The following is a 20,528-nucleotide window of genomic DNA, read 5'->3' as shown; positions in this document are numbered from 1 at the left end:
GTAACATTTTCTTTAATTATGAATGGAGGCAATACACCACAACCTTCCCCATGACTCTATCCTCAAAAGAACCTACTGTTCCAATTGTACTTTCTTAGATTTGGTGTCTATTTGGCATCCATCTATCATAGGGCCAATTATATTAGCTATACTTTCTTATTCTTGATGCTCAGCTTCGGTGGCCTCACTACTGGGTAGAGACAGCCCTCCCAGGGCTAGCCAGTTTTTAGAGAGAGCAAAGGACTCTCAGCCAACCAGGAGCATGCCTTTCATATGGAAACCAACCCATCTTGAGTCTGTGTCCCCAACCACTTCCTTATCTAACTCTCACACGCCAAGCCAATATAATCCCTGCCCTAAATCATCCCAGGGCGAGGCACTAGACACCCGGAGACCAACCTTATAGCCCAAAGCCCTCAGAAATTATTCAAACTAGTCAATCCTAAATTGTTTACCCTGCCTTGCCTTGCCTTTCCTGAGCAAACCCCAATAAAGGCTCTGGGCAGGGTTTTCTCTTGCTCCCATCCTTTGCCTCCTGACAGGGTGTTTTCCCCTGTGGCCCTGCATGGCATGCAGTGACCCCCTTGGACCTGTGAGTAGAATAACCTTCCTCCTTCCAAGTCTCATTCTCATTTCCTCCTATGGCTGTACTGACTTTCCCAGACCACATCCAACATGTACATTTTTGGAAAAACCACCTGTACTTTTATATCCCATTACAGTTATTATAAATATCTCGAAATATCATTTAGGCTCATCAGTACTTCAATATTACAGTCATTTCCAGATCTGAAATGAAATGGCACGTGATAGTTCCTGTGACACAATATTGGATGCCATCAGGCAACTGTGGACCCAATAATCATTGATACCCCAAATAGTGAAGTCTTATTTTCTTCCACTAGTGATCCAGACATCTACATTGCTTCCCAATATTCCCTACCTGGTATTGTTTATTAATCAGTACTTAGAAGAAGATGAGTCGTTTTCATCGTTGAAGGTTTGTTCAAATGAGAATTCTTAACTTTCCATTAGGAAAGTGGCCTTTCGTAATACATATAGGCACTCGGGCCACATTGTAGGCAATCTTGATCATCTCACTTGATACTGAGTCCATGTTCTAGTTTCTCAAGTCTAACTGCTTGGAGCCACCTTTGCCCCTTTTCATTCTTTCATACACCACATTCCATCTACCAGTAAATCCTGCTGCTTCCACCTTCAAAAGAGATCCAGCCACTTCTCAAACTTCTACTGTTATCACCATGGTACAAGCCACCAAGATCTCAAGCTTGAATTCTTGCCAAAACCTTCGAATTATCTTTTCTTTTAGTTTTATGTTCCTGTTTTTAACAGAGTGCCCAAAATGACCCTTTAAAATTTAAATCACATCACATCACTCCTCTGCTCCAAACACTCACAAAGTTTCCCATTTCCCTCTAAGTTACAAATGTATTCTCAATAATCTGTAATAACCTACATGGGAAAAGAATCTGAAAAAGAATGGATATATGCATATGTATAACTGAATCACTTTGCTGTACACCTGAAACTAACACAACATTGTAAATCAACTATACTCTAATATAAAATAAAAATTAAATTAAAAAATACATTTACACTTTGAATCTGATAATTTACTCCACAGATATACTTGCACACATAGAAATGACCTTTGTTGCTACATTATTTACAATAGTAAAATATGGAAAACAAACTATGTCAATCATTAGGTGACTTAAGTGAAATATGTTTAAGTGAAATATGATTCAGGGAATATTTTGCAGCTTTAAAACATGCAGATGCTTCTGTTTCTGTGTAGGATGAGAGAAAAGAGGGATAGATTACAAAGATCATATTTTTAAAGGCATCAGAGAGTTGGCGAAACAATACGAACTAAATGGATTAAAGCTCCACAGAGAAGTGTGTAGAAGTGAACAGACAATAGGTCATGATTTATTTCCCTGGTGGCATCTGTGAATTCTGAGTATCGATCAAGGTCAGGACTGAAATAGGCACCTGTGAAAAAATCTACAGATAATAAGAAATTTAATGGTGAAACATTGAACACTTTTCCCCTAATATTAGGAAAAAGACAAGCTTGTCTACACACACCACTTTATTCAACAATATATTATAAGTCCCTCTTTATTTATGCAAGAAAAAAGAAATAAAAGGCATATAGATCAGAAAACAGGAAGTAAATTTATCTGTTTGTAGGACATATTGTGTATGTATAAATCCTAAGAAATCTACAAAGTAACTACTGGAACTAATAAGTGAATTTGGCAAGATCACAGGATACAAAGTTAATATACAAAAACAATTGTGTCTTTTATGTGCCAGAGGGATACCACTGGAAAACAAAAGTGAAAACAATTGTATCTACAATAGCCTCAAGAATATAAAATATAAAAGAAACATTGGCCTTAGGGATTCCCTGGCCAAAAAAAAAAAGAATATAAAATACTTCAGAAAATAATTAACAATCACAGGCAAGACCCCATCACTGAAAACTACAGAATATTTCTAAAAGAAGTTATATAGCTAAATAAACAGGAGAGGTATACAGCATTCGTAGATTAGAAGACATTATATCATTAAAAAGTCAATTCTCCCTCAATTTTTCCATAGACTTAACAAACTTCCAAACATTCTTCCAACAGTCTTTATTATAGATATTGGCAAGCCAACTCTAAAATTTATATTAAAATGCATATAATCTTGAATGCCACATCAATGACAAAAAAACATGAACTTTCACTACCTGATTTAAAGATTTACCATAAAGCTGTAGTATTGAAGACAGTGCAGTATTAACAAAGGAGTGGACATATAAATCAATGGAATAGTATAGAAAGGCTAGACATAGATCTACACATATATGGTCAGTTAATCTTTGAAAAGCTGCAAAGGCAACTCAATGAGGAAAGGAAAGTCCTTCAAGAAGTTATACTAGAACAATTGGACATCCAGAGGTCCAATTGAAACTCAGCCCTTATGTACACCTTACAAAAAAACTAACACTAAGTGGATCATAGACCTAAATGGAAAATGCAAAACTATAAACCTTTTGGAAGAAAACAGAATAATCTTTGTGACCGTGCTTGACCTTCTGAGACAAGCATTTAGAAACATTCCTTAAGACTTACCAAAATCATATACCTAAGGAAGGCTATGGGAGACAAAGAAGTATTTCTTTAAAAGATAATATTTTCCCCTAAGATCTTCAAAAATACAATCTTGAGTATAAACTGTGTGAGTATTGAAAAATAAAGAATGGTTAGAGACTTCTAAAAAAAAAAGATAATATTTTTCATCTATCAAACTAGCAAGAATTATGGTACTTAGTGTGGTCCAGGATATGAAGAGCGAGGCAATCCCCTACACTCAAAGGAAAAGAAAAAGGAAAAGAAAAGGAAAAAGGATTCGTACATCCTTTTGCAAGAGTAACACAATAATATAAACAATTTAATGTCCTTTGGGCAATTTCACTTTTAGGAAGTTATTGTGATGAAACAATCAGGTAAGTGCAAAAAGTACAAACACACACAGGAGCATACACACAAGAATGTCCATTGAAATAAAGAAAAAAAATAGCAGTAACCTATGTACTATTTTTGAAAGATATATTTAAAAGCTATTTTAAAGACAAAAATATGTACTGCAACAACAATTACTAATATCCTTAGTGGGCAGTGAAAATGGATCTCATCATCACCAAATAACAACACCAGCTGAAAATACAGTGCCCACTATATTTGTAAAGACTGAATTTGCAAGCAGTTTTTACAATAGCCTGATGTTAACTCTTGATTTGGATACGAATTTATTAAGCAAATTGAAATTACTTGTATTACGCTTCTGTCTTCCCAATTATTGCAAGCATTTAGTTAATATGTATACACTTAGGATTTTTTAGCTACGATGAAGTAACTAGCACTTTTAAATTAATCTCTACTTCCAAAAAGGCAGTTACAAGCTGCCTTGTACTTCATAACTGATGAAAACCTATTTCTTTCGAAAAACCTTGCATAAGACACAGTTGTTCATTGTTAGCTGAGGAATTCATAAGTGGCTAGATCGTTTAATTGTGGGCAGCACGTAGGTTCCCCATGTTCTAACATTGCACTTGAGATACAATGAAAGAAAATAAAAAAGAAAACATTACCTCTTCCTGAAACCCCACCTGCTAAGGGCACATACCTTGATTCTTGCTTTCTCTATAAATTGTAGAGGGGTTTTTCCAAACTCAAATCCAGCTCCAATCCAAGGAATCCAGCCCCCTATGCACGGGGGTCCACGCAAGTTCTTCCACTGAAGAAATAATAAAAGAGCAACACAACCTAAGATTATAACCACTGTTGGGGAAATGAATTCCATGTTTTTGTCTAGCACCTTCCTGAATCAGAGAAGGGAAAAAGTCTTGCTGCTGTGGTACTTGCTCCTTCCCCCGGAACAGGGCACCCTCCCGACCTCCCAACTTTCCGCTGCTCCTTTTGCAGCTTGTTCGCCTTCCTAACTGTAGCCTCCTTTCCCCGCCCCAATTTTTGGGTAACTTTTGCATCATCACTCCCTCCTACGTCCACTTTTCTTTCAAGTTCTGGCCACGCGGGACGGAAGGAAGGGGCTGGATCTTGCTGGTGTGGGCGCAGGGGGTGGAGGAGGAGAAGTGGCGCTGTTGCCATGGAGACCGGGGCTGGTGGCGCGGCGGGCGGCTCGTTAGCGACCAATCAGAGAACTCGGTCCGAGAGGGCCGGAGCCACGCGGACTACATTTCCCAGAAGCCTCGCGGGCTTCGCGTTGTTTTCCGATCTCACCCCACTGGGCTGCTCAAGCCCGAGGCTGCTAGGGAGAGGGTGCAGGTTCGCTGGGCTCATCTGGCGGAGCCGAGCAGGGGAAATGGTCCCCGCCCCGCCGCTCGCCAGTTGAGGAGGAGCCGCCCTGGCCGGGTGACAGTCCAGCCGCGGCGCGGGGCGCGGGCCAGAAGGGGCGTATCGTCCTCCCGTGCTGCTGCTGAATGTCGACTCCGGAGGATGAGAAGAGGCTCTCGCCGCTCGCCCAGAGATGGCCCCGCGCGAGCAAGTTCCTCCTGTCGGGCTGCGCGGCCACCGTGGCCGAGCTAGGTACCCGGCCGTCCAGCCTGGGCCTCCCCCGCGAGTCGTCGAGGGGTCGCGCGGGGGTGGGGGGCCGGGCGGGTGGCTTCGTTTCTGGGTGGATGCAGCCCTCTTGGTCCACACCTCTCCTGCAGGTGTGGCAGGGTGGGGGCAAGGCCAACCTTGTAAGGAGGAGGGATTGGAGGTCACGAAGGTCTCTTCCTTCCAATTTCGTCTCCCTCGGGTGTGCTATTGCGCCTGAATATGTCCTTTTAGAAGCTTCCTGAGCTGGCATTCCTATATAGGGATCATTTTCTCTTTCGTGAGGATGCCCTTTTTAAAACCCAGTCCACTTTTCATCTTTACTGAGGTCATCTCTGTTATTTGTGTTCTTACACAGCCTCACTATATCGTTGTGTTTTGGGTCCAAGTTGTGAACCCAACCTGTGGGACTTAAGTTCGTTACCCATCACTTACTGAGCATGCACTCAGCATCTGCCAGTTGACCTCTTTGAGCGGAACTCATCTATACTGTGTTTACATTGCAGGACTCTGAGAAGTTAATAATATATAAACGTTAAACCCAAGGCAAGGCACCCGCTCATTGCAACATTATTATGACAGTGCTGGAGACTGTAGGGATATAGTTCGAAAGACCCAGCCCTGACCTTCTTACAGGCTGGTGGGGAGACATGCAGAGACAGACAATTACATTATGCTACTTAGTATAATGAAGATGTTATTAAATATCATAAGAGCAGAGAAGATGAACAGTTACATCTGCATAAGCAAGTCAGAGAAGACTGAAGGGGCTACCTAGAGTAGAACTATGATGCCCTTGTAAGAACAGGTGGTGTTTCTTCCAAGAATTTTGTGACTAGAGTGCCTGTGTTTTCCCTGCCTTCACTGTGCATTTTAAGATTACCCTTTCATTTTCTTGCCCATTAAAAAAAAAAAGGAATAGCTTGGATGTGTAAATGTTAGTTTGTCCTGTTCTAAAATGAGTTTACTTTGTATTTCCAGCAGAGCCAGAACATGATCTGTTGTTTGCCCTTTGTGCTCCTCCACTCTTGCCCTTTGGACCCTCTGTTTTTTTCTTTCTCTTCTCCCAAAGCTGATGGCGAATTTTTATTATTCATTGTTTTTACTGAAATACAATTCATTAACTTAAAAAAAAATTAAAAGCAGATTGCTAAATGATTAGGTATGTTTCCGGTTTTGTTTTGTTTTGTTTTTTTTAACCTGATGTTCCCCCTGTGACCAATGGCTTTTGTAAAGGAACATTCCTCCTGTTAAAATTTCGTGGAGAATTGTATGGGGGAAGGGGAATCAAAATATGAGATGGCTTTGAGTACAAACTGATTTAGGATTGGAACCTGAAGCATTAAGTAACCAGCAAGAAAACCAAAATTATTTTAAGAGGCATAACCTATGCTAATATAGAGGTGCCTATATCTTAAGACTTTTCAGGTTTCATATGTCAACAGAGGAATGCTTAAATTCTCTATATGCACACAACTTGTGTTTTAGAGAAACTAACAGCAAGATAATTAACTTTTCCAAAGACCAGTGGTTAAGACTGAATATTCTCTTCCCCCGTCTCTGTGTTCTCTTGGAAAAGGCATAACTATGGTTTTGTATCAGGTGGTGGTCACTGAAAAGGCTTATGTAATGTCACTAATGTTAATGAACTTATCTGAATCATTGTGTGTATAAAGTTATGAGCTTGATCTTCCTTATGTGAGCCAGATAGCTTCACTCTGTTTCCCGGTAAAAGGTCTATCTCTAATTCAAGATGTAATCATTAGGAAAAAAATTTTCAAGTACAGGTGGTATTTGTAAGGAAGCTACGCATAAAACTCATCAGTGCTGGAAAACCAACTCAACATATTCCTTAATTGAAAGAATATTGAGCCTGCCACCCTTTGATATGAAAGACACGATAAACCCTATGTTGCATCTTCTCTTTCTCAGACATCAGGTTAGTGATTCATCTACGTGCAAACATCGCCCACGAAATGATAGAATTCAGCTTCATCTGGCATTTGTTAAGAACCTGTCATAAGTAGTACAGTACTGGAAATTATTCACATTGGAAGGCAACCATTAAGGACTAACGTAGGTTTTGGACTGAAATTTCTGACCGAAAAAGAACCCAAGGGCTTGTCACTTTTTGTTTTCTTTCTGGTGCTCTGGGGCTGCTCTGGGACAGTGATTCTCAGATTTGGGAGTGTATAAGAATCAACCGATGTCTAAACCCCATCAACCTACTGTGAGACTCCATAGGCGTGGGGCTAGGAAATGTGTAATTTTTAACCATCTCCCTGGCTGATTCTGATGTATTCTGAAATTTGAGAATCACCCATCTTGTGCTGACTAAAATATAGGTCCTGTGATTTTTTTTAAAATTTCGTTTGTTTCTCTGAATGTTACGGGTTTCCCCCTCGTTTTGTTTTTGTTGTCGTTGTTAGCAACCTTTCCCCTCGATCTCACAAAAACTCGACTCCAAATACAAGGAGAAGCTGCCCTTGCTCGGTTGGGAGACGGTGCAAGAGAGTCTGCTCCCTATAGGGGCATGGTGCGCACGGCCCTGGGGATTGTCCAAGAGGAAGGCTTTCTAAAGCTCTGGCAAGGAGTGACACCTGCCATTTACAGACACATAGGTATTTATCTTGATTCTAGCTGGTGAGTTTGTCACGAGTTCTGTGTTTGTCTCCTCTGCTTTCCTGTTGAGCTGTGTTCAAAAGCCAGCTAGTTTTCTTCTGCTAATATGATAAATGAATATAAGGTTATTAAGGAATTATAGCCTTAGGGTTTTAGAAATGCATACAGAAGTATTTAGGGACGAACTGCCATGATGTCATGATGTCTCTAATGTAATTTAAAATAATTAAGCAAAAAAAAAAAAAGAAAAAGAAGCAAATATGGTGAAAATGTTAGCAATTGATAAATCTCCATGATAGATATATAGAGAATTGTATTATTTTTCTCTACTCTTCTGTATGCTTGAAAATTTTCCTAATAAAAATGTTTTTTATTTAAGTTTAAGAAAGAAAAAGATGAATAGTTGATTTTTTTTTCCACTTGAGGAACTTTAAACACAAAATTTAAAATATTTTTTTTTACATTCTTCGAAAATTAAAATATATTTGAGGGCAATGCCTCACCAGTCTCTGTCCCATGTGTCAGAGGCCAGGTTGATCTGAAAGAGAACAGGGATGACTGTCTAATCCAACCTTGGCAATAGAGTAAATGCAACACAGGTGATTTTTTCCTCAGTTCCCAGGCTACCTATGTGGGTCCTTAGTCACTCCGAAAGGAAAGTAGTTGAAATGACACTGCTGCCAGTTAGAACACTTTTGTGCTCTGCTTCCAAAGGGGCACTCACATAGATAGGAGTTGCTGAGTTTGCAGCTTGTGGACAGGGGAATAAACTTGCCTTCAAAAGGAGATAGGATGGGTATGGCGTTTTTCTTCTCTAATCATAATCATTCCTCAAATATGTAGGGACCCTTGATCAGAAAAGTGCCCAGTACTAATGTTTACCAGCTTTGTGTTTTTAAAGCTTCAGTTCTCCAGATGAGCAGGTTAGAGTGTATTCACCAAGAACTGTCCAGAAGTGTGATTAGACTGTTATTGTTTTGGTGCTTTGTATGTTTTTGAATATCTTAAAATACTGCATTAAACTTCTTGAAATATCAAGAAAAGCTCTCTATATGAGTACCATGTACTGATTTTCACAATTTTTCTTTTTTATTCTTTTTTTTTTTGATAGTTTCTCCTTGCCTCCCATTATCGTTTTGAGTTTTACTTCTTTTCATTTGTATTTTGTTGACCACCATATGTGGTTTTACAGTTAAGGTTCATTTCATATGTTTGACACTTGACTGAAAAATTACCTTAACATAATTATCCAATGAAGTTGTGCATGTTTATTGAATGAAAATGCCTGCTGTGTACCAAGCTCTGTACTAGGGCATATAGTGTAATGAAAACACACAAAACCCGCCTTGAAAGGCTCATGGTCTGATGGAAAGGTGAACAAGAAAATCAAGTTAATTTCTAATCAAGATGATAAATGCCATATTAGACACATGCCTGGATAGTTCTGGGGGATCAGAGAAGCGTGGCAGGTGCAATGACAGCCTAGAACACTGGAGGCCAGGTCAGAGGGCACTTTTTGGAAAACATGTTCTTTGAGTTGAGTATTGAAAGAGTAGGAGGAGTTAGCAAGTCAGGAAAGGGAGAATCCATTCGAGAAAGATCAGATAACACAGGAGAAGGCCTGAGGTTTTAAAAGGCATGCCCAGTTGGAGAACCATCAAGACCAGGTGTCCGAAGCCTAGGGTGTGTGAGAGAAAGACACAGCTAGAGAGGTTGACTAGGCCATGTCAAAGCATCCTCTTACTTTATTAAACACAGGGCCAGATTCACCCTTTCAATGCTCTGTCTTGCACAGTGTACTCTGGAGGTCGAATGGTCACTTACGAACATCTCCGTGAAGTTGTGTTTGGCAAAAGTGAAGATAAGCATTATCCCCTTTGGTAAGTTTTGTTTTGAAAATAATATACTGTATTGTACAACAGAGGGAATACAGCCAATATTTTATAATAACTATAAATGGAGCCTAACCTTTAAAAATTATGAATCACTATATTGTACACCTGTAAATTATTTAATGTTGTACATCAACTACACTTCAATTAAAAAAGAAAAAGAAAATATACTAGTGCCCGGAAGGTTTTACTGTTTATCCATTAGATTTGTATAAAATTGTGCATTTGTACCAAAATTGCCTCAAGGTATAGGCTTAAAATAATAAATAATTACAATATAAATCCAAATAATTGAACATTTACTGCATATTGTATACAAACACACAGGTATATACCTATATAAAAATTATGTATATATTATTTAATATTTTAATATTAAAAGAATTCTTATGGAGCACCTTCTTTATTCCTCTTTCTACTGAGAAACCCTAAGCTTTAGAGTCAAACAGAGATGGGCTCATATTCCTGCTCTGTTTCCATGTAGCCTGGGCAAACTACTTCACCTTTTTTATCTTCAATTTTCTCTGCTGGGGAAGTTAATACCTACCACCAGGATTTTGTTTTTGTAAGATTAGATGAGATGATGAATGTAAGTGCATATCACTTATAACATTTATAATAGAAACAGAGAAAAATAGGTTAATACAAGTAAAATACACAACCCCAGTAGATCAATGAAAAATACATAAAGAACATAAAAGGAAAAATCAAGAAAGGATATCAACAGGCAACTCACAAAAGAAGGAATGTAAGTGTTCATTAAACATGTAAAAATGTTCAACCTCACCAGTAATCAGGGAAATTAATTATAAGTACTTTTAGGCATTAAACTGTTAATGGGAATGTAAGTTACTATAACCTTTTTGGAGCATAAAGTTTACCTGTTAAAATTTTTAAATGTGTAATCCTTTGACCTAGCAACTCCTTCTTTATGATTAGAATCATTCAGAAATATTTGTACCTATGCATAGAGTCTCTCACACACACACATGCACACTAAGATATGGACTGTAGCAGTGTTGATAATAGCAAAATTTTTTAATTTAAATAACTAGCAATTTGGAAGTAGTCAAATAAGTTATGAGACATTTATACAGGGAGACATAACACAGCTATTTGAAGAATGGGTTTTATATGAAGAACATATAAAGATGCCTACAATATCTTTTTTGGGCTGAAAAAAAAAATCCAAGTCACAACTATAAGAAAAGGGCAATAAGTAGAATTTCATCTTCCAGGCAAAATCTCTTGGTACTGTTTTTGAAAAATTGTAATGTTCTAAGCTATACTAGTTGCTTTCCCAGAGTTGGAGAAGGAATAGATTAATAGTTCTTGCATTCTGTAATTTCTTCCAGATGTGAAAGGGTTAGGTAAGAAGTTCAAAGGAAACATGTTACTGAAGCCACCTCTCAGGGTGGATTGCCTCTGTGTCCTCTGACCCAGTCAGAACAATTCACTGGGTCTTTACTGAGTGATTATGCTGTGTCAGTCCTATACTTAGTACTGAGGATATAGTGATGAAAAAGGCATGGTCCCCCGACATAGTCCCTGACTAGACTCACAGTAATAGACACAGATGCCTAAACAAGTAGAATCATGTAACAGTCACACAGGAGGTGTGGTTATGGGATTCGAAAAGAGAAGAGCCAGTGGTAACATACTGCACCCATCACTGTGAGGAGAAACAGTCACGCTCATAGGTTATTGGTGGGAGCGTGAATTGATACAAGTACTGTGAAAAGGAACTTGGCAAGATCTATCAAATGTCATATAAATGTTCAAATTTCTTAGTGAAGAGTTAGCTGCTTATATAAATTATGGAGTAGTCATAAAATGGAATGCTATGAAACGGTTTTTTAAATGAGGCAGGTCTGTATGAATTGACAGAGATAACCTTTAAGAGCAGAACAGTGTACAACCTGGCATTCTGCATTTGTACTTTTAAAAAAGATACTTTATACATACGCACACGTGTGCACAGACCGTCAGTTGTAACTTAGTGGTTAAGACGGTGAACTCTGCACTCAGACTGCCTGGGGTTACATCTTGGCTGTACTACTCACTGTCTGTGTGAGCTGTCATTTAACTGCGTTGTGCCTCAGTCTCCTCATCCGTAAGGAGGAAATAACAGTGGTACTAATGTCATAAGAGTCTATATGAGAATTAAATGATATTTTTAAAAGTGCTTAAAACAGTGCCTGATGTCATGCATCCAGTGAACGCATTGTTATTATCTCTAGAAAAGTATAAGAGAAACTAGTCATTGCGATCACTTCAGAAGAGGGGAACTGGGGATAGGTACCCTCTTCTACTCTGTACTCATTTGTACCTCTTCAAATATTGTTTTAGAGTAAAAAGAAAGAAACTACCCCTTTCCCCCCAAGAGGCCACTGCCATCATCTCAGTAGAAGATGACTGGGGCGTGTCCTGAGACAGGAGCAGCTGGAGTGGGGAGAAGACAAGGATTCAGGGCACGTTTAAGTACAATAGCCTAGACTTGTTCACTGTTGGCTCAGGAGGTGAGGAGGAGGAAGAGTTCAGGGACAGAAAGAGTTACTTCAAAGACTGTCAAAACCCCTTCGCCTTGGAAAACTACTAAAATAGTAATCCATAAAATTTGACTTACCGGCCTTCGTCTGTTAAACTGATTACATCAATGCTGTTTTTATTCTCCTGCGGTCAGAATTAAACTGTAGTTAAATTATGTCTTTGAAGCAACTGCCCTTCCTTTGAATTTCAGGCCATGAAAGGCCCCTGGCACTTCAGATTTGAATTCCGACTCCTCCTGGTCCTTGAACCCTCCCATCAGTAAACAGACAAACCTCTGTGATCTGTCTGGGTCTATTCTTTGCTTCACTGTGTCTTAAATCTCTTATGCAGGGGCTGTACCAGCATGTTATTGTTCCCTACAGAATCTGTGAAATTGATAGCAACCTTTAAAAAAAAATGTATCTCCTTTTAAAATTAGGAAATCAGTGATTGGAGGGATGATGGCTGGTGTTGTTGGCCAATTTTTAGCCAACCCAACTGACCTAGTGAAGGTTCAGATGCAAATGGAAGGAAAAAGGAAACTTGAAGGAAAACCATTGCGGTAAGTTCTCCAACCAATGGGTAACTTTCCTTTCCCCTGTGAACATTCCCTAATGACTTATGCATCTTTGTAACCCAACATTCAGTAAAGACCTTAATTCTGACTCTTAATTTGGAAGTGGTATTCACTAAGGGGAGAGCTGAGATGGACGTTTTCTTTGCCTGATAAGGTGTACATGTTCTCCACCAGACAAATGTACAATACGCATCGCTCTTCGCTGCTCTCCCAGACAAGGCAGCTAGACTTGTCCCCTACTGCAGCTTGCTATAAAGAGTCTGATCATTAACGGTTGCCCTGGTGTGAATTCTGATTCTGCCACTGTGGCTTGGCATTGTGGAAGTCACTTAACATTTCTAGTCTGTTTCTTCATCTTTAAAACGGACTGTCTCAGATGGTTTCCATGACAGAGAGCCTGGCTCATCAGGTGCCAGAAAGCTTGCTTTCTTTCCCTTTCTCTCTGAAGGAAGGGAAATAGCAAGGTGAAGCTTGCAAATTATTCCTACTTCCCTAATTTCACTCCTCTTTTCCCAAGTTTAAGGAAGTTTTTATTATTATTATTATTATTATGCTGTTGTGATATAAAATCCTCCTATTGCACTACCCTATATTGTCGAAGTCTGCCTTTCTTCAAAGGGCCTCTTGTTCAACAATTTATTAAAATACCACTTAGGCAGTTTCCCCTGGGAAAGGGGCAAATCTTGCAGATAGACAGACAGACCTCTCCCAGGAAAGAGGAAAAGTGCAGGATGCCCTGAGCTGAGTATAAAGGGGTCTGATCCTCTGAACACTGCGGGTGTGCCGCTGAGCCAGAGGTCAGGGGGGGTTTGGGGGCCTCCTTTGGAAGTTCACCGCGATCACTGCCCTCCGCTCTGCTGCTCCTCTAGCTGACTCAGTGGAAAGTGGGGTTGGGCTGTGGCAGTCCAGGCCCCCTTCCCAACAGGGAGATAAGTAACATGTACAGCAGAGGAGAAAAGGGTACCACACTGACTTAACCAAGTAGTTTACAGAATCCCAGGACCCGTTTTGTCATCCTGTAACAACTTCTTGTTACTATGTAGCAGGGTGAAGTGATGTTGCCTTGGTTTGATACATGGAGAGGAGGAACCATTGGGGTCCAGCAATGTCTGAGTTTTAACTGATCACCTCAATATTTTTCCTTCTCTGTCTCTAATGTTGGACATTTTGGATTTGATATAGTAGGAAAAAATATTTAATGTTGTAAAGAGCATGAACCTTGGGATCAGACAATCTGGGATTCAGATCCAGCCTTTGCCACATTTTAGCTCTGTTACCCTAGTCAGGTTCCTTAACTTCCCTAAGCCTCAGTTTCTTCAGATGAAAATTTGAATAATAATACATACTTCATAGAGTTTTCAGGAATAAAATGTATCTTATGTATGTAACAAGTCTGGTGCTTAATAAGTGCACAATAAATGTGCACTTGTTAATGTGACCTCATTCGTGAGCATATTTCTTATATAGCATAATAGCAATTATGAATGTCCTTCTTTTTGGTAAGACTCAGAGAGTTTAATGCCTGAGTAAAAGCCACACAGCTAGTAAGTAGTAAGATGGCATTTGACACCAGGTATGTCTGACTATATAAAACCCAGGCTTTTATTTTATATCATAGGTTTCCAGGTTCGGTTCATGGTTCAGCACCATTTTTCATCTGTGTATAGAAAAATGTGCAACATAAAGACAAGATAATAAATTTTCATAAAGCCCAAAGTATTCAGTTTTAAGAACTCTTATGAAATTGTCCTTCCTACTTTTTGGTCTAAAAATATCACTTCTTTTATGCGATGATATGAGAATTGATTTTTTTGATGTTATTTGGTAAAATTACAAAATTTGAAGGTCTCCCACAATACTAGTAAAATGAACTCAGAGGTCTGATAACCACTCTTCCTGCCTATAGTTAATATGGGCACAGATGATGTAAAATATCAAGAAAGGAGTTTTAATCTGTTTAATAATTTGAGAAGAGGATGTCACAGTTTATAAAGAGCTGTATAAAAAAGTGTTTACATCAAAAGTTGGCCTTTTTTTCTAAAGAACTAATACGTTTATCTGGAAATTAGACTTAGTGGATTGCTTTAATTTCTAACAATTCTAGATAGTTAAGATGTTACTCTACTCTAAATCATAACAGCTATAGGCAAAGCTTATACAGTTGCATTCCAAACACAGGAACGCATAGAGTTTTCACATTTATTATTATTTTCCTTTAGATTTCGTGGTGTGCATCATGCATTTGCAAAAATCTTAGCTGAAGGAGGAATACGTGGGCTTTGGGCAGGCTGGGTACCCAATATACAAAGAGCAGCGCTGGTGAATATGGGAGGTAATGGAAACTTCGTTGAATTCTGCGAAGTCCTAATCGCCTTCATCATTTTAATTTAAGCACTCCATCGGGGAAAATGAGAATATTTATTTTATTATTTTTAATAATATGTACTGGCAACAGTCTTCCCTTACGTTATAATGTCATAATTGAATATTTTCCCTAGAACATTTTCACTTTATTCTATGACGATGTATGAAAAGGATTTCCTAAAACTAGCAAATTGTGACAATAAGGAAATAATACCAAACCATTTCTAAGGGCTACTCTCCACACCATACCTTCCTCTCAGATTCAAACTGGTATATGTACCATATGTGATGGTCATTATATTCAGACTACAAATCTTCTCCCCCCCCCAGTATTCCTGCTCCTCCTGCTGTATAATCCATTCTATACAGCTGGGCACCTTAGGCTGGAAATCCGAATGTTTCCTTAACTCATCCCCATCTCTCACTTCCCATATTCAGTCATTAATTTCTCCTATCTTCTAAATATTTCTTAAATGCCCCCCCAGTATTATGCTAAGTGAAATAAGTCAGACCGAGAAAGACAAATACCATATGATCTCAATGTGGAATCTAAAAGACAAAACAAAACAAAATGAAAACAGACTCATAGATGCAGAGAACAGGAGGTTGCCAGAGGAGAGGAGGGTAGGAGGCCAAAATAGGTGAAGGGGATTAAGAGATACAAACCTCCAGTTATAAAATACATACGCCACAGGGATGTAATATACAGTATAAGGAACTATTACAATAATATTGTAATAATTTTGTATGGGGACCGATGGTTACTAGACTTATTGTGGTGACCTTTTTATAATGTATGCACATGTCAGATCACTATGTAGTACACCTGGAATAACCATAATATTACACATTAACTATATTTCAATTAAAAGAAAGTCTCCCCCCTCAATGTCTACTACCTTAGTATCCTTAAAATGACTGTTTTTACAATAGTAACCATCAAAACACAACTAGACCACTGCCACAGCCATCTAACTGGTCTCTTCCTCTGCCCTCAAATTTGTACCCAGTATCCATCGAACTTTATCTAAAATACAGATCTGAACATGTTATTGGTATCCTTAAAACCCTTCACTGGCTTCTTATCACTCAGAGAATAAAGTGGAAATTTCATAACATAACACAGAAGGCCTGTATAATCCAACTTGTGTCTTCTGGGGTTGAGCAGTTCATTGACTCTGGAGCAGAGAGGGAAGCAGAGTCAAGAGCTAAAATGTTCCACTGCCCGCACACACCAAACTCTTCCTCACCTCTGCACTCTCTGTCCTCATCCCTCTTCTTCTATTTAGTTTTCTTCTGCAGATCTTTTAATACGTAGCTGAGGTGTCTTCTCCACCCATGTACTTTACCCAGACCTCCTGCAGCCACCCCTCCCAGGTCATGGTGTGTTAGATGCCCCTTTATGTGTTTCCATAGTTCCCCGTGCTTATCTCTGTTATTAGTTTTACCTCATTTCATTGCTTTCTACTATGTGTCTGTCTCCTCCTCTAGATTTTGAGCCCCCTGAAGGCAAGGACTATGTTTCATTTTTCTTTATTTCCCCAGTCCCTCGTACATAATCAACAAACATTTAATGAATGAATCAATGGATGAAAGACTCCTAAGACCAAAATTATATGATTCTAAGAAACTGATAAATAGCATTTTTGAGAGGTATAGTAACATAACACTCAAACATCAAAGGGAGTAAATCTATTTTATATACTGCTGTTTCAGTCCATTGATGTCTGCTGCATCATATTGGTGGATATTTTGGTTTTCAGAAAACCTTTCAGATTGTCATTCTCAATTCATTGCTTCAAAATCTACTGCAGCCCAGATTTTTCTTCCAAGTTCCAGCTATCTACTCAGCATCTTCATTTGGTTATCTTAAATATATCACTTTGAATGTGTCCAGACCAAGCTCATTTACTAAATCTCTTCCTTCTCTGTTCTTCCCAATCTCAAAATATGATATCATCATCTTTTTAGTTGAACAACCCAGAAACCTGGGCATGATTTTGATCTCTTTGCTTTCACTTGCTCCTTACAGCCAACCAGTCACCAAATCCAGCCAATTCTGTCTTGCATATATATCTCAAGTTCATCCACTTCCCTTCATCCCTGGAGCCACTCCTTTGTCCAAGTATCATTGATCTCCTCCTACTGGACCACTACAAATGTCTCCTAACTAGTCTCCCCACATACACCCCACAGCCATTTTGTCCCACTATGCATCTGAAATTTTTCTAATCAGGATCACTGGTGCCTATCATCTTACTTTAAAACATTTAAATTAGTCCATTCTCATTTTCACATCTCCATAAATGGCAGCTGTGTCCTTCAAATTGTTCAAGCTCAAAACCTTGCCGTCATTTTTGCTTCCTTTCCTTCCCTTCATATTCAATCTGCTGGCCGATCCCTGTTGATCCTGTTGATTCTGTCTTCAAAACACCTGAAATCTGACCAGCCCTCCACAACCCCTTTATCCAAGGCGCCATCATTTCTTATCCAAGCCACCATCATTTCTTACGAGAAGAACCGCAGCAGTCTCATATCTAATCTGCCTTGTCTCCCGATAGTCTACTCTTAACATCACAGCCAGAGTGATCTTATAAATAGTGGCCCAGGTCGGTCACTCCTTTGCTCAGAACCATCCCCTTCTCCAATTCTTGCTGCCTCTGCTCCTGTTGAACTAGTGTCCTTGCTGTTCTTCTAACATACAAAGCTGACTTTGCCTCAGGTTGTAACACATACTGTGGCTCTGCCCGGGACGCTTTGTCATAGATATCTACAAAGTGTACTATCTCAAGCTTCCTTAAGGTATCTGCTCAAATATTATTGCGAGGTCTTCCCTGATCACCCTATTTAAATTCACATACACCAACCTTCCCCACCCTCCCACACTTGCTGTCCCCTTTCCCTGCCTTGTCTTCAGAGCAGTCACTACCATCCGAAATGCCATGTGTTTACTTACTTGTTTATTGTCTCAGCCTTCAACAAAGAATGGGGATTTTGTTCATTTTGTTCACGGCTCTTTCCCCAGAGCCTAGAATAACGCCTACCACATAGGGGGCACTCAGATATCTGGTGAATGATCAAATGCATCTACCCATTCTTACCTCTTTCCAATTCCCTTCTCTGTACTTTGGTGTATGTAATCTTTACAAAACTCCAGTATTGTGACCTATCCCTCCCCTGTTTAAAACCCTTCAACAGCTCTTCTTTGTCATTAGGAAAAAAGTATAAAAAACTTAATGTAGAATAATGACCAGGACCTTTTGTTTAAAGTGACAGAATCTCAACTCAACCTAACTTAGGCTAAAAAAAGGAGTTCGTCAGCCCCAACACTGAAAAGTGCAGGGGTTGAACTGACTTTAAGCAGAGCTGGATTCAGATGTTCAAATGATGTAATTGGGTGCCTGTCTCTCTTCCTCTTTTCCTCCCCCTCCATCTGCTTTCCTCTGCTTGAGAGCAAGAATGGGATCTTTCATCCTTCTACACATTCCTGCCCCATTCTTAGCACATTCTTGACACAAAAGACATTCATTGTTGAATGAATGATATTTAAGCTTTCTTTTTCTATGTATTGCCAGATTTAACCACTTACGATACAGTGAAACACTACTTGGTTTTGAATACACCACTGGAGGACAATATCATGACTCATGGCTTATCAAGGTAAGACTGTTTTAGTTCGTCTCTTTCTATTTTTTCCTATCTCACCCTTTCTTCTATATTTGGCATAAATTCTAACTTTTGTCTCTTTCGATTGAGAACCTACTGATATCACCCTTAAAGAAAGGCAGTAGTACATTTATAAAGAGCAATTTTCTTAAAGTTTGTTGCAGTTAAAATGGGGAAGGGAAGGGCAGAGTTGCAGAATGTTTCAGGTTAAACCTCCCCAAATATTTGCACCCTGATGGGGCCATCCCAGGGTCAGATTCTGATAACTGATTCTCCAACTCAATTCAACGGGTATGTCTGAGTATCTTTTAGGTTAAAGGCACTGTGCAAGGCCCTGCAGTGGATACAAAAGGTAAACCACACTACTTCCCAGGGAGTGTACCAAGGGGAAAAACAAGACTAGTATAAAAAGACTGTACAGTAAGTGCTAAAAGAAAGGGACTAGTTACTGTAGAGTTGGGGTGGGCGGTGCAGAGAGAAAAAATAACCGCTCAGAAGGGCCTACAAAGGAGACAGAATTAGGTAAGTGTTTTGAAGGGCTGTGGCTTGTGACGGACAGAGACATGATAAAGAAGAGCATCCTAGGAAAGAGAAACAGCTTAAATTCTTTGCAACACAGGTTCAAATTATCCATTAGAGTGAGTTACTTTATAGATGTCGAGTGTCCTTATGATTCTATTTAGCTTCTGATCTTGTTTCCAAATTCTAGACCCCTTTATGCTATTTAGACAACCCCAAAAGTATATGAGTAGTGCCAAATTAATGATATTTGGAGATATACAAATAGACATAGATATAAACGATTCCAAATTTCAGGTTCACCTTAACTTAATATTCCTAGAGTAGTCTTTCTTCATTCTTCCTCTTTTAAAATAAGTGTTATCTTTAGTGCTGCCAGGGCAATCTTTCTGTCTTCGCTCAGCTTTCTTTCACGTTCCGAACTTTCATCCAGGTGTGTTCACAAGCAACACCATATTTTCTGTAGCCGATAGTCCAGCCACCTCATTCACAGAGAAGACTGAGGATTTTAGGCCTCTGTCCTGCAAACATCTGTATGATACCTGTACCCACCCTTACATTCTTCCCTTCACTATCTTCGTCCATGCTGTTCGCTCTGCTTGTGAGACCTCCCCAGTTTCTACCCAGTCAAGTCATCTTGAGAGATATTCTTGTCTTTCAAGAGGCTTGTCTGTTCAGTGTTATGATCTATTCTCGGAGCAGGATATTCAGTTCTAATAGTCGCACAGTGATGTTACCTCTGTTTCTTTTTCATTGTCTTTCCACCCAAATGGTCTTCAAAATGCCACACTTCTAACTTCAGATTCAAGAATTTCCCAGCAGGTGTAAATCTGCCTAACGGACCCGACTCCACCTAATGGATCTGTCTTTTTTGGAAAGACATAGGATTTCCCATCACTATGTTCCAGCCCTAATCTGAAATAACTTCATCTTACTGTTCTCTAAATCAGGTTTTAAGAAAACGGGGTGACTGGTACTTGGTTCATTCTTGAGCTCCACGCACTGGATCAGGTTTTAACTGGGTTGGTAGGAGTCTGTGTGGTACGTGAGGCAGCTTGAAAGTCGCTAACCACAAGCTCACAGCTAAGTAGGTAAACAGTGCTGTGCGATCTGGAAGTTCTGCAGGCTGTGTCACAGGGTAAAATGAGCGATCATGGAGGTTGGAAGGGGATTGCAGCTGTGCGATCGAGAGATTTATACGAGCCATCAGCATCTGAGTGAGAG

General features: G+C 39.4%; 2 protein-coding genes across 5 annotated transcripts in view; one reads left to right on the top strand and one right to left on the bottom strand.

The window, feature by feature from the left end:
* CYP39A1 (cytochrome P450 family 39 subfamily A member 1) overlaps positions 1-4,703 on the bottom strand; it is a 68,405-nt gene extending 63,702 nt beyond the window's left edge. Inside the window, exon 1 of the mRNA XM_082414647.1 lies at positions 4,204-4,703. Within this exon, the coding sequence (XP_082270773.1) occupies positions 4,204-4,380 (177 nt within the window). The 5' untranslated portion in view covers positions 4,381-4,703. The remainder of the gene's footprint in view (positions 1-4,203) is intronic.
* A 95-nt stretch (positions 4,704-4,798) lies between these two features.
* Positions 4,799-20,528, top strand: part of SLC25A27 (solute carrier family 25 member 27) — a 28,039-nt gene continuing 12,309 nt past the window's right edge. For all 4 annotated transcript variants that reach the window (XM_082414651.1, XM_082414652.1, XM_082414654.1 and 1 more), the window contains exons 1-6: positions 4,799-5,123; positions 7,565-7,756; positions 9,553-9,637; positions 12,618-12,740; positions 14,975-15,087; positions 18,695-18,779. In XM_082414651.1, coding sequence (XP_082270777.1) covers positions 5,018-5,123; positions 7,565-7,756; positions 9,553-9,637; positions 12,618-12,740; positions 14,975-15,087; positions 18,695-18,779 — 704 coding nt within the window. In that variant the 5' untranslated portion in view covers positions 4,799-5,017. The remainder of the gene's footprint in view (positions 5,124-7,564; positions 7,757-9,552; positions 9,638-12,617; positions 12,741-14,974; positions 15,088-18,694; positions 18,780-20,528) is intronic.

Source organism: Balaenoptera physalus (assembly GCF_965194825.1).
Source record: "Balaenoptera physalus genome assembly, chromosome: 11".
Taxonomy (NCBI): domain Eukaryota; kingdom Metazoa; phylum Chordata; class Mammalia; order Artiodactyla; family Balaenopteridae; genus Balaenoptera; species Balaenoptera physalus.
This window is presented reverse-complemented; position numbering and strand designations above follow the sequence as displayed.